Source organism: Phaseolus vulgaris, chromosome 10, assembly GCF_000499845.2.
Source record: "Phaseolus vulgaris cultivar G19833 chromosome 10, P. vulgaris v2.0, whole genome shotgun sequence".
Lineage (NCBI taxonomy): Eukaryota > Viridiplantae > Streptophyta > Magnoliopsida > Fabales > Fabaceae > Phaseolus > Phaseolus vulgaris.
This window is the reverse complement of record NC_023750.2, coordinates 26,523,292-26,537,754: the sequence shown is the minus strand read 5'-3', so window position 1 is coordinate 26,537,754 and position 14,463 is coordinate 26,523,292. Positions and strand designations below refer to the sequence as shown.

Genomic DNA, 14,463 nt, shown 5'->3' with positions numbered 1-14,463 from the left:
TGACTTTGCCTCCTCCAACTCATCCAAAACAGAAAAGAGATGGCAACAAGTTTAATTAATTTTATGATCCTGCCGATTGACCAGAGCGCAAGAGTCTTGCCACGTCAAAGGTATCTTCCTTTGGATCGACTTTGCACCATGCTAGCTTCCGTCCTTCACACCTCGATTCTCCTCAAGAACCTGCAAAAGACAGAGTGGCGCCGCTGCGGCCGATCGCGCTCCGACGCTCAAGTCAGTGACGGAATCACCAAAGTTCTAAGAGAGAAAAGCTAGAAACTCAAGGAACCGTGCAAAATCTCTCTCAGCGTACTCAAGTGTTCTCAAAGCGTAAAGAAGTGTTCTAAACGCGCGTACCTCAAAATCTGTTAAGAGTTCCTTATATACCTGTGTATTTTCTCTCTCCTGACGGTTATACCTCTGGATACGTGGCTCGCATCCAGCTGTACACGTGTCACCATCTAGAACGTCTTCTGCTTGAGCGCCACTTCTACTCTTCAGGTTGTTCCACTAAGTTACTCAGGTGAGGAGCAACTCGGGGCATAGCTGCCTTGGAGCGCGATCTCTTCTAATGGCCAGCACGGGGTGTCACCATGCACACCTTCTCTGTGGTCTCGCCTTCCGCTATCACGATCTGCATTACTTGCTCATCGTGCATGTTCTGGTAAACTGTTCCCTGGCCTCAACCTCTGGCTAGGGAATGATCATCTGATAACTTCATCCTTCATACTCGTGCCCTTTGAAAGTCTTGAACAAGCTTTCCTGATCTTTCGGCGATGTCCCCTCTCGGCGATCTCTGACCACTTAGTCGTTTAAGCTCGCAGACGGTGACTACGACACAAGCCTGGTGACCGCCGGTTTAGATATGCTAGAGATCGGAGCACGCCAACTTAACGATTGGCGACTACACAGACTTCCCGATGTCCTTCCCTTCTGTCAGCCAGGTGTTCCGTTCAACACGCCTATATTTTCGCTTGCTGCCACGTCATCACTCCCGACTACCGGGTCGGTACATTTTACAAGAGGACTCCTAGGAGATTTTATAAAAGAGATAAGGCCAGCAATAGAAAAGAATGACAGCGTGGGAAACGTCTGTTGGAGTCAATGCCGCACCGTCCATTCATCATGGCATTCAAAAAACATTTGAGAAATGGAGCAAAGAAAGACTCCACGTTTTTATACTTCTAAATTAGAAGGCAGCCTATTATGTAAAATCTTCTAAAGCTCCAAAGATTTAGTGGAAAATATAGATAAAAACTATATTAAGTTACCCCAATAAAAAATATTACCTTTAGGAGCACAAAAACACACCAGATTGACTGACTTATGGCTTAAAACACCAGATTCTTCAAGTATCCAGTTAGGAATATCTTTACCTTGGGAGATAATAACATCTTTCAAGCTCAGAGACTATGGTATGTTCAACAAGGGGGAAGGAGTGTTGCAAGAAATCCTATTCCAAGCTTCAACAACTTTAGAAGATATCTTAAGACTTTCCGAGTAAGGAACTCTTGCAATAGAAGATTTACATTTAGAAGAGCAGTAAAATTTAACATTGTTACCAATTTCTACATTCTAAGAGATATTTTCATAGACCACATCTTAAAAAAAATTTATGCCCGACCATATGGAAGAAGAGAAAATCATAATAACTTTCGGATATTTATTTCTAAGGAACCGGACTTTCATAAGAAGAGACCAATGTGTCGGATGATGGGGGAAAATTAAAACTACTTTCTCAGCAAGCGGACTAATTCAACTGTATAACAATTGAGGGTTTAGGGTTTAGGGTAAATTGGGCTTAGTAAATTGTGTTTGTGCCAAGCCTACCTTTCATGACATGTGCACCTAGGTTTAGGGTTTCTTTGACCTACCTTCTAGAAGGTTTCTCACAAATGACACCCCTACCCCTTTCACTCTTGCTCCCCAAGTCACTCTCTCCTATATAAAGGGTGTCTTGGCTAATGTATTTTTACAATTGAAATTGAATAAAAAAGAAACTTTGCTTGAGTGATTAGTGAGCTTTGTCTCCTAAAGTTCTTGGGTCTTATCTTGAGTGTGGTGCACCTCAAGTGGTGGCTCCTCACCACTCATCTTGGAACCATCCACCATTCCAAGTGGCGTTATTCTTTTCTCCATTTTCCATAAGCTTTCTTCATCTGTTCATTTTTTTCCTTTCTTATTTGTGCCATCTCCATTCCTTTTTATATCCTTGGGTTCTTCCATCTTGTTTCTTTCCATTATATGTTTTTATTTATGCACCTCATCATTAATCAAAACCATATAATTCTGTTTTTCTCTTTTTCCTCTAGAAGTGAACCTTCACACTTACCTAACCACTTGGTTAAGTTCGTGTTCAGTGGGAATCTTCTTTGGGTTTCTCACCATAATTGCTAATTCAAAAAAATCCTAAACAAAGTGCAACATATAAAATGTGCAATCCTAAAATCAAATCAAATCATGTGGTATTCAAAGCATTGTTATCTTGTGCTTAAATTCTTTTAAGTTGAATTCTGCCATTAAATTCCAACACATTTTAATTTTGCTTTTATCTTCAAGCAATTTAAATTCCTCTTGTCAATTAAGCACTTTTCAATTCAGTCTTTAAATTCTTGTCATTTAAAACTTCGTCTTTTTATTCAATAGGCAATTTAGATTCTGCTTTTGAATTATTGGTGTCATTCTATTTCTTTCCTTATTTATTTTTGCCTGAGTCTTATGTTCTTAGTTTTCTACGAGTCTTTAAGTCCATTTTGCTTACTTTGATTTAAACTGTGAAGAACTAAAAAAAAAAACAATTAGAATTTGTTTAAGTGGTAGTTGATTTAGTTCCAAACAAATAATTCAAGTGATCACATAATTTGAATCCCAATCCATATGTGAAAGTTGGAAAGTGAAGTATAGATATGCATGACAAGGATGTGGAGCTATTGAATCCATAAAAATAAGGACAAAAGAAACAATTTGACTATATTCACATTTCAAAATTCAATTACAAAAAATGATTCTTTTTATGTGGCAAATTGTTTTCATATTTGTGAAATTTTATCCTTCTTGCTTTTACAATTTCTAAGAAAATCAAAACATCATTGTCCAAAGTTTAATTATGTTTCTTTAAGTTTTCATAAGTGCTTTTCTTGTTTGTCTTGGTTAAGTTTTGTCATCATCATTTATAGTGGCCAGACGTAATCAGGACCTCGGCCCAAGCACATAAGCGTAGTAAGCTCAGTTAGATAAAGTTATATCCAACTCGGCTTAGGGCAGGTTTAGGCCCAAAGACGTGTTGAGATGTCGACCCAGATGTTTGGTAGTCTATACGAAGAAGATACTTAAAGTAAAAATAACAAAAGGAATAACTGAATTAATTAAAGCATATATCTTTTAAATGCGAATAAAAGCTATTGGAAAAAATGTGGCATAGCAGCCGAGAGAAGCCATCTCTATGGATGAGAGTTTCGGATGCGCTAAGTGACAATGGATGTTAACGAATTGTTTTAATGTTGAGATTACATTCTAGTTGTTGAAATTATATTCTTATTGTAGAAACAATATTCTAGTTGATGAAAGTTATTGAAGGAATGTCTATGAAATGGGTTTAAGATTCCGAGTAAAGGTAAGTGATTCTGAACCCTATATTGATACAAAAATATAGTTTGAATGCCCTCACTGACTTGATCATCGGAGTGTGATCAACAGGTGGAGCCCCTTCGTCCCAAAGCATCCCCAACTTGGTTCAACACCCAAGTAAGGAAACTTTAGATAAAAGCTCACTTCTGAATCCGATCGAGGTCAACCAGCGAGAACATTTGGTGCCCACCGTGGTGCCCGATAAGACCTGATCCCACCCACATTCACGGTTGAGCATTATGCGTGATGAGAAACACGAGGCAAGTACCGTTGGGATCTATAGGCAGCGAGGCCCCCGCCTTGCAACAAATCATGGAGGCCATGAGGGCTCTCAAGAGGGAGGCGCACTCCGCGCTATCCCGCTTCGAGTCTTCTAACCCAAGCAGAAATTCGTATTTGTCCCCAGTCTGACCACAATGGGTTTGAGGAGAGTTCACCTGCCGGACCATATTGTCTCCATTACGGCGCTCTCACTCGAGAGAGGGAGGCGTTCTCTGCGAACCGTCCTGCCCAGTCTCAAGACTTCTAGCCCAAGGAGAAACTCATGACTTTCCCGCCCTGGTGTTCTCACTCAAAGGTGGAGGCGTTCTCTGCGAACCGTCCTGCCTTCCCTCGAGGCTTCTAACCCAAGCGGAAAGGCTCATAGCTGACCTCGCCCTTACCCCAACGGGGCAGATGAGGATTTTGACTAGAGAGCCATACTTCTTACCCCTGACATTCTCACTCAAAGGGGGAGGCGTTCTTTACGAACTGTCTTGCCTACCCTTGAGACCTCTAACCCATGGGGAAGGTTCTGAACTGACCCCGTCCTTGCTGTATAAAGTCAAAGGGAGGTTTTACTGGGAAATTGCACTATTCAGCCTTGGCGTTTTCACTTGAGGGAAGGTGTTTTCCACGAACCTTCCTTTCCCGCTCTCGAGACCTCTAACCCAAGCGGACAACTCGTAACTGACCTCGTCCTCGCTTAAAGGCGAAATAGGATTTCACTGGCGAACCGTACTTGTTCAGTCTTGACGTTTTCACTCGAGGGGAGGTGTTCTCCGCGAACCTTGCTTTCCCGCTCCCGAGACCTCTAACCCAAGCGGACAGCTCGTAACTGACCTCGTCCTCGCTCAAAGGCGAAAAAGGATTTCACTGGCGAACCATACTTGTTCAGCCTTGTTGTTCTCGCTCGAGGGGGAGGTGTTCTTTGTGAACCTACCTTTTCCCGCTCTCGAGATTTCTAACCCAAGTGAACGGTTCGTATCTGACCTCATATTCGCGCAAAGGTGAAAAAGGATTTTATTGGTGAACCAAATCGTTCAGCTTTGGCCTTTTCACTCGAGGGGGAGGTGTTCTCTGCGAACCTACCTTCCCGCCCTCGAGACTTCTAACCCAAGTGAACAGTTCGTAATTGCATTGTACAAAATATTCGAGAATATACTTCAATCGAAATTTATTGGGTGACCTCGTTAGAAAAACCTTGGAAGGGAAAAATAGTGTCCCCTAAAAACTATGTACAATGCTAAAGTTCAACTGAAGTAAAACTTGAGGTTGGTCACATTCCATGTACAAGGAATCGCGCTTCCCTATAACGTCTCAAGCATGTATGCTCCATTTCCAAGGGCCTCTGAAAGGACCAGTCCACTTGGGGGACAACTTGTTCTCTAGCTGATACGGGTGGGCCTTTCTTATCACCAGGTCGGCGACCTGGAACTAGCGAGGCTTCAGCTTGGAGCTGTACTTGTACTCCACCCTTCTCTTCAAGGCTTCCGCTTTAATCCTTGCCTCCTCCCTGACTTCATCCAGTAGGTCCAGGTTCACCTTTCTCTCTTCGTTGGACTATTTAGCCATGAAGTTCTGGAAGTGTGGCGAGTTCTCCTGGATCTCTACGGGAATCATCGCGTCCGACCCATACACCAAGCTAAAGGGTGTTTCTCTGATGGTGGATTGGGGAGACGTGTGGTAAGCCCACACGATTCTAGGGACCTCTTCTGCCCAAGTCCCTTTGGCCTTCTCGAACCTTTTCTTCAGACTCTTGAGCAGGACTCGATTGGCAGACTCGACTTGCCCATTCGTATGGGGGTGCTCGACTGATGCGATCACCTACTTTATTCCAACTTATGTGCATAGCTTGCCCAGTTGTTGGCTTGCAAACTGTGTGCTATCAGACACCGAACGCTTCGGTACCCCGAAGCGGCAGATTATGTTCTTCCACACCAAAGTGCTGAATCTTATGGGTCGTGATCTGCGCCACTGACTCAACCTCTATCCACTTCGTGAAGTACTCTAGGGTAACCACGAGGTACTTCATCTGTCGTATCGCCAAAGGGAAAGGTCCCAGTATATCGATTCCCTAGGTATGAAACGGCCAGGGGCTGTAAATCGACCTGAGCTCTTTTGGTGGTGCCTTGTGCCAGTCAGCGTGTGGCTGACATTGTTTGCACTACTGTGCGTACCTCGTGTAGTCTTCCCTTATGGTTGGCCAATAGTATCCCGCACGAATGGCCTTCGATGCTAGAGATCGACCACCGATATGACTCCCGCATATCCCTTAATGGAGCTCTACCATTATTCGCGCGCATTGGTCGCCGCTTACATATACCAAGATTGGGTGGGTTAACCCGTGTCTGAACAACTCTCCGTGTCCCAGTATTTTTCTGGCCTATGTGGGTTCCAATGAAAGTATCCCATCAGCGACGTAGCGCTTGTAGGGCGTCATCCAAGTTTCTCCTCCTTCGACCATGCAGACCTGCAATGATTCTTCCCCAAGCACTGGATATGTGCTTATCATGGGCGTTTACGGTGTCTCTTGAGTCAGTGACCCATGACTCCTCTTCCCTCATCTCGACGTACTGACCTGATGGACCGCCACCAGATTGTCTGTGGTGAAGGTTCGAGGTGTCTTCAGGGTCTCCTGTATGACGGTCCTCTGTCTGCCCCCCTTGCCTGAACTAGCGAGCTTAGCTAGCAAGTCAGCTCAGGCATTCTACTCTCTAGGGACATGTACCAACTCGAACGCTGCAAATGATTCCTTCAAAACCTGGACAAATTCCAGATAAGCCGCCATCTGCGGGTCCTTGGCTTGGTATTCCCCTGTTACCTGACTTGTGACTAGTAGGGAGTCACTCTTTGCTAACAAACTCTGCGCACCCATCTCCTTGGCTAATAGTATGCCAGTGATCAGGGCTTCATACTCCGCTTGGTTGTTGCTGGCCTTGAAAGCGAACCGTAGGGCCTGCTCAATCAATAGCCCGTTCGGTCCCTCCAAGATGACGCCAGCTCCACAGCCTTGCTGGTTAGAGGACCCATCTACAGAGAGCACCCATCGAAAGTTGGCTTCCTCTTGGTGTGCATCTGCTGAAGAGAGCTCTACCACAAAATCTGCGTAGACTTGGCCTTTGATAGGGACTTTGGGCTCGTACTGGACATCGAACTCTGATAGTTCCACTGCCCAACGTACCATTCTTCCCACAACGTCCGACTTCTGTAGGACCTTGCGGATAGGCAGGTTTGTCATCACCACTACAGTAAAGCTCTGGAAGTAGTGGCGAAGTCTCCTTGCTAAGAACACCACTGCCACGGCTGCCTTCTCTAGGGCTTGGTATCTTACCTCGGGCCCTTGCAATACTTTACTCACAAAGTATATTGGCTTCAACACTTGGTCTTGTTCCTGCACAAGGACTGAACTGATCGCCCGTTATGTTACTGCGAAGTACAGGTGGAGCGGAGTACCCAGCTATGGCTTGCACAACACTGGGGGACTGGCCAGGTACTCCTTCAGCTTGAGGAACGCCTCCTCGGACTCCCTGGTCCAGATGAACCTGTTGTTCCTCCTTAGACACTGGAAGTAAGGGTGACCTTTGTCTCCTCCAGTTGATACGAATCTAGAGAAAGGGGTCATCTGCCCTGTCAACTGTTGCACCTCCTTCACTAAGATCGGGCTCCTCATCGCAAGGATTGGGGTGCACTTCTCGGGGTTCACCTCTATCCCACGCTCGGTGAGTAGGAACTCAAGAACTTACCTGCTTCCACCCTGAATACACACTTCTCGGGGTTCAGCTTCAGTCTATACTTAGCTATTATTGTAAATAACTCTTCCAAATCAGCGACATGTTGATCCTTCACATGCGAGGTCACCACCATGTCATCCATATAGGCTTGCACATTTCACCCTATCATGGGCGTGAGCACTCTGTCCATCAGCCTCTGGTAGGTGGCGCCTGCATTTTTCAGCCCAAAGGGCATCACTGTGTAACAATAGCAAGACATCTCTGTCATGAACGTCGTCTTGCATTCGTCCCTGGGATGCATCTTAATCTAGTTATACCCAGAAAAAGCATCCAGGAAGCTGAGCAATTTGCAACCCGAGGCGCCATCCACCAAGGCGTCAATGCTTGGTAAAGGATAAGAGTCCTTTGGGCAGGCCTTGTTGAGGTACGTGAAGTCCACGCACATCCACCACTTCCCGTTGGCCTTCTTCACCAGGACCACGTTTGCCAGCCACTCGGGGTACTGAATCTCCCGTATGTCGTCGGCGCTCAACAGCTTCTTCGTCTCTTCTTTGATTACATGTCGCCTCTCCTCCTTGAACTTTCTTCTTCTCTGGAGAACAGATCGGACCTGGGGGTCCATTGTGAGGCGATGGCATAGGAAGTCAGGGTCTATGCTAGGCATGTCCGAGGCGGACCATGCAAAGGCATTTAGCTGTCGCGCTATGACCTCAGCAATCTGGTCTTGCGTCCCTTGGCCTAGTGATTTGTCAAGTTTGAACATCCTGCCTCCGATCTCTCGCTCCAAGACGTCTCCTGCTGGTTCAAGTCGCCTCTCTTGGGCGATCTCTGCACGGTCGATCTCTGTCCAGGCGACCCCTTCTTCACTCGGTGCCCGGGTGGTGACTGTGAACACCCCTCTCTTTGTCTTGAGGCTATTCTCGTAGCATCTTTTAGCCTCCTTCTAGTCTGACTTGATGGTGATCACCGTTTCCCCCAAGTCAGGCAGCTTCAACTTCATGTTCCTCGTCGACGCCACCGCCCTCAAACTGTTCAGTGCGGGTCTACCCAATAGTATATTGTAAGCTGAGGGAGCGTTAACAACAAGGTACCTGATGTTCTCTGTGCGGGAGGCAACACCATCTGTGAAGGTGGTTCTTAGCTCTAGGTTCCCACGCACTTGCACCTGGTCTCCCGCAAAGCAATACAAACAGCCAGTGTAAGGCCTCAGTTGATTAGGAGACAACTGCAGCTTCTTGAAAGTCGACCAGAACATCACGTCGCCCGAGCTTCCCTAGTCCACCAGGACACAATGTACCTTTCTCCCTGCGATCACTACTAAGATCACCACTGGGTCATTGTCGTGGGGGACGACATCTCGGAGGTCGGCTTTGGTGAAGACAAGGTCGACGTCAAGGGCCTGATATGCCTCTTGCGCCTCTACTGTCATCACTGCTCGTGCATACTTCTTCCGTTGAGAAGCGGTGCACCCTCCACTTGAGAAACCCTCTGAAATGGTGTGAATCTTGTAGTGAACGGGCATCTCATGCCCCTGATCTCCTTCTGGCACTGTCAAGGTCTGGGCTCCCTGTTACTCTGTCAAGTAGTCCTTCAGTATACGATTCTTCACCAGCTTGTCTAACTGGTGTCCAAGCGCCAAACAGTTGCGTATGGGGTGGCCAAACGCATGGTGGAACTCGCACCAGGTGTTCTTGTTAGGCCCCAACCTTTTGTTAGTCTTTGCGGGCATCTTCAATCTCTCCGCTATGTTGGGGACATCGATTAGCTCCTTCAATTCCATTAGGAAGTTGTGCCTTGGTGCCACATTGATATGAGCTGGATAGACACTTAACAAGAAACAACACTTTAAGGAGGCATAAGGACAAATCAATGGAGGACAATGCCATCCAAATGAAGAGCCAAACTTATATACATCATGAGTGCCATGTTCTTATCAGAAACACTTGGTGGAATTGAAAGGAAAGCAAGAACAAAACAAGAACACAAATGGAAGCACAATTGAAATGTGTAAACTGAAAAACTGGACAAAATTGAATCAAGAAATGAATCTACCGATTGAATTCATCAAAGGAACAAGATAAACCGAATAGAAACTTAAAACAGCACCTAGAACAAGAATAAACGGTAGAAATTGAAGAACAAGCTAAACTACCGATTGGAAATGAAAATGGAGATGAAAGAAGATGAAACTTAAGTGATTGAAGATCACTGGAATGGAATTTGGAGTTGCTCACGCCACTTGGTGATGAAGTTCCAAGATTAGTGAAGGAAGTCACCACTTGAAGCTCTCCAAAAGCTCACAAGATGAGACTAAGCTAAGAGATCAAAATCTCACAGAATTCTCTCTCCAAATGAGTAAAGTTTCTCTATATCAATTATCCAATTCTGAATTTTACAAGAGCCCACACCTCTATTTATAGTGTTAGGGTGCTAAAAAATAGGTGGGAAAATTCAAATGAAACTCATTTGAAATTCCCACCAAAAACAAGTCACATGGGAGGTGTGACCTTTCTCTACTATGACACCTCCTAAAAACTACACCTACACCTACTCTCCTAAGTCACATGGACAATGTGACTTTATTTTACATATTCACACTCCTTTATTTAATATCCACACCTCCTACAACTATACAAGAGTAATTCAAATGATGCTCTTTTATTTAATGCTTGGCCTTACCCCTCATGGGATGGACTCGGGCTTCTTGGGCTTGGGCCTTCTTTGGCTTGGGCCTCATCTTTTGAAAAGACTAATAAGAAGAACTTTAAATGATTTGGCCCTTGTCCATTCTTCCTATTAACAACATCTTTTTGATTCTCATCATACTCCCCAAGTTGGAGAGAATTCGTCCACGAATTCAGTACTCCTGCATAAAACAAAGTCAATTTGCAATTAGATAAGAGAATAGAAGAAGAAATAGGCAAACTGGACTTAGCACTTTGAAATGTTGGGAGTTCAGAAAAAGATGGTCTATACACAGACCATGTTGGCAAGGATTGCTTAGGAATGATATTATTTGGTAAAATAGGAGATATGAAAAAATCATCCTTAACATTCTTTATCCAATATGGTGTTGAAGTAGGACCCTTAGGTAATGAAAAAGACAAAGAAGAAGAATACCTTGTAGGCGTAGCGCGAGTCAACAAAAGTGATTTAGTTGAGAAGGTATTAAGACTCGGTTTATCATGTAGTTCATTTTCTTTTTCATTTTCTCTTTTAGTTTCTTTGGGATTGGTCCTATATGCAGGGCGATTTGGTAAAGAAACCCCGGGCATGAACTCTATTTGGTGTTCAATCCCTCTTAGAGGTGGTAAGCCTTTAGGAGGATCTTGAAACACATTTTCATATTCCTTTACCAAATTGTCCAAACATGTGGGACTATCCTTAGCCGACTTACATTCAATAGTCCTAGGAATAGCTAAAAAAATAGGCTTTTGAGTAACTATTACCTTTTTAACTTGTTGTGTGGACATGAGAAGGCTTCTCTTGGAACTTTTTTTATCATTTTCTTTCTCTCTCTTTTCTCTCATTTTAACTTGGTCCTCGTGAACTTCCTTTGGAGAGAGAGACTTAAGAATGATTTTGTGCCCATGGAAGTTAAAAGAAATTTTGTTGGTAATGCCATCATGAAAAACTTTTCTATCAAATTGCCATGGCCTACCTAAAACAATATGTGTGGCTTCCATTGGGACAACATCACACAAGACCTCATCTTTATATTTACCAATAGAAAATGTAATGAGGACTTGCTTGTTAACAATAATCTCACCTACCTCACTTAACCATTGTAATTTATAGGGCTTGGCATGAGAGATGGTAGATAATCCAAGCTTGTCTACCACTCTTGTGCTTGCCACATTAGCACAACTCCCCCTATCCACAATCAAAGAGCATACCCTATCATTAATAAGACACCTTGAATGAAAGATATTTTCTCTTTGACTTTCATCAAAGGGTTTTAAAACTTTCCCAAGCATGCGTCTTATTACCAATAGGTCACCCTCATGTTGGCTTTCACTCTCATTCTCACTTGGGGACCTAGAAGGTGAGGAATGTATAGAGTTTTCGGACTCATGCTCACTAACCACTACCCCATCATGCATATACATATTTCGTTTAGAAAGGCAATTAGAAGCAATATGTCCATAGCTTAAGCATTTAAAACACTTCGTACTAGATGATTTAGTTGGTGATTTAGGCCTAGAAGTGGAAGTGGAAGGCTTAGGATCTCTAGGATTGAAAGTAGAGTCCTTAGAAGGGATATTTGAAAAAGATTTATTTGTATTTTTCCAAGAAGAGTGGTAGTAGCTATCTTTAGAAGAATTTTTGAAAGCATTTTTCCTTGCAATTTGATTTTCAATTTTACTAGCAAGGTGAACTACATTTTGTAATGAAGAATATTCTTGTAGCTCTACCACATCTTGAATGTCCCTTCTAAGACCACTTACAAATCTAGCTATTTTAGCTTCCTCACTCTCATCCATATTAACTCTAATTAAAAGCGTGTCGAGTTGTTTAAAATAATCATCCACACTTAGCGTGCCTTGATGAAACCTTTGGAGTTTCAACAATAGGTCTTTCCTAAAGTGTGGAGGAACGAATCTAGCGCGCAAACAAGCTTTTAAATCGTCCCAAGAGACCACGGGCGGTCTCTTGTGTAGCTTAATGTCCATAAAATATTGATGCCACCATTGCATGGCATAGTCTAAGAATTCTAAGGATGCTAATCTATCCCTATTTACATCAAATATTTGCTCAACCTTGGCCTCCGACCCTACGTACACATTAGGATCACTCTCACCACTAAAGCTAGGTAGTTTTAAAATAGGTGAATAAGGGCCAACCACATGTTGGCGCCTCTCTTAATGATGATGGTGCCTTCGCCGTTCATTGCCTTCATGATATCCATGAGAAGAGTGAGAAGTCCTTGAAGAATGCCTATGATGATGATGATGTCTTCTCTCCCAGTTTTGATGAATGTACCGATCAGGTCATCGGTTGTGATGGCGTGGACAAGAGAAAGGTGGGTGGTCAAGAAGGCAACATAGTCGCCGTTTATGGAAGTGGTGTTCTGCGGCATACATAATCGGTTGTCGCCACTTTATGTGTCACCAACGTGTTAGATAATGGAAGATCAGATGGTCTGACATCGCCCAAGAGAGGCATCGCCGAGCAAAGACATCGCCAAGATAAGGCGTTGCCAAGAGAAGACATAGCCAAGCGGAGATATCGATGGGGGTTACCCCCCGATGCCCATGGGTAGGAAAGACCATGGAGGGGGCGACACCGTGAGGAAGCCTTGGACCTTGATAGCTCAGCACAATAACCAAGAAAGGTGGCTTCAAAGCCATAAGTTCTAGTACCAGTAGGGGGTAAACCTGACTCGTGAAGTATCCACGCCACTGCTGGGAGACCCATGTACAGATACGACCCATGAGAAGGCCATGATCAGGGGAGAACCACGTGTATGATACGAGAGAAAGGTAGATGCACCCCCAGGGCGAGTGACTAGCGTTTGGGGCGCATGAGTTGGCACCCAGAAAGTCACCCTACGCGCCAGAAGCACTTCGAAGGAAGAAGGACCCACACCATGAAATAACCCTAAGTTGGGTTGCGGCGCTGTGGGACCCTCTGCGCAGAATAACGATCAAGTCAGAAGGGCACGTGGCAATGCACACGTCCTCATTAAAGGTTTCAGTGAAAGGTACGCGCTAATTCAGTTAAGATTCGAACGTCCAAGGAATATTTTTATACGCTTTCAATGCGCTTTAACGCGTTTTAAATGCGAAAGGTGTATAAAAGGAGACCTTGGGACGCTTGAAAGAGGAGTTTTTTTACTAATTCTCATAAGTTACACAGAGCACAAACCCTAGTTGTTTTCGTTGCGCATCCACTGTGAGCACAAGGCAATTAGGGCAACACAATACTAGCTATTCAGTATTTCGACCACCTTTAGAGCATCCTTTCACGGTGTTCCGATACGGAGGTGCGTCACCTTTGATGTTTCTCCGTAGCTGACTTGATCGTCGGAATGCAAACGGCCGCGAGGGTGCCCCTTTGTTCACTTCTTTTCAGGTATTCACAGACGGAGCGGAACGAAGGTGCCATAGCTCGTGAGGACAAGCCACGCACGAAGACGATCCTGGTCAACCGGCGGGAACATTGGCGCCCACCGTGGGGCAGATATAAAACAACAGTCCCACCACACTCATTTTCCAGTTCCAGTTCTCAAAACCCAGATAAGTTAAGAGGGTTTCCAGAAAGCCATGACCACCAGACCCGCACGCGCCAGGAGTGTAGAAATGACCATGCAACAACTCATGGGCATGATGCAAGGGCTGCAGGAAGCAATGGCAGCGTCGAAAACGGAGCAAGAGCGCATGCAGGAAGATCTCGCAGCTTCTCAGGCGAGAAACGATGAGCTCCACCGTGCCAACGAAGAGTTACGCCGTGGATGGCGCGATGTAGACGAGCCTGAGGCTGCCTCCCCACTAGAGAATTCACAACACCATTCTCACAGGCGATCCTAGAGACAGCGATCCCCAACACATTCACGGGGCCCAAGGTAACCTTCATAGGGATGGAGGATCCCGAGGCACACCTCACTACGTTCCACACATATATGATGTTGGGTGGTGGTTCTGATGACGTAAGGTGCAAGCTCTTCATGAGCACTTTGACTGGGATTGGTTCATCAGCCTCCCAGAGGGTCACATCACGTCTTTCGCACAGCTCTCTCGACTATTCAGAGAGCAGTATTTAGCCAACAGGGCCCCATCCCCAATTTCGTACGACCTTTTCGACGTGAAGCAATACCAAGGGGAAACTCTGAAGGAATACATAAGCC

The 14,463-nt window shown here is 44.8% G+C and overlaps 2 protein-coding genes across 2 annotated transcripts; both read right to left on the bottom strand.

Moving 5' to 3' along the window:
• Positions 1 to 6,592: 6,592 nt before the first annotated feature.
• On the bottom strand, positions 6,593 to 7,758 carry LOC137817810 (uncharacterized). Its single transcript, XM_068621033.1, has 2 exons — positions 7,629 to 7,758; positions 6,593 to 7,233 (listed from the first exon to the last, which is right to left on the bottom strand). Exons 1-2 carry the CDS (start codon positions 7,756 to 7,758, stop codon positions 6,593 to 6,595), a joined length of 771 nt encoding a protein of 256 aa, XP_068477134.1.
• Positions 7,759 to 10,473: 2,715 nt separating this feature from the next.
• LOC137817809 (uncharacterized) lies at positions 10,474 to 12,100 on the bottom strand. Its single transcript, XM_068621032.1, has 2 exons — positions 11,390 to 12,100; positions 10,474 to 10,482 (listed from the first exon to the last, which is right to left on the bottom strand). The coding sequence occupies exons 1-2, from the start codon at positions 12,098 to 12,100 to the stop codon at positions 10,474 to 10,476; spliced, it is 720 nt and encodes a 239-aa protein (XP_068477133.1).
• Between the last annotated feature and the right edge of the window lie 2,363 nt (positions 12,101 to 14,463).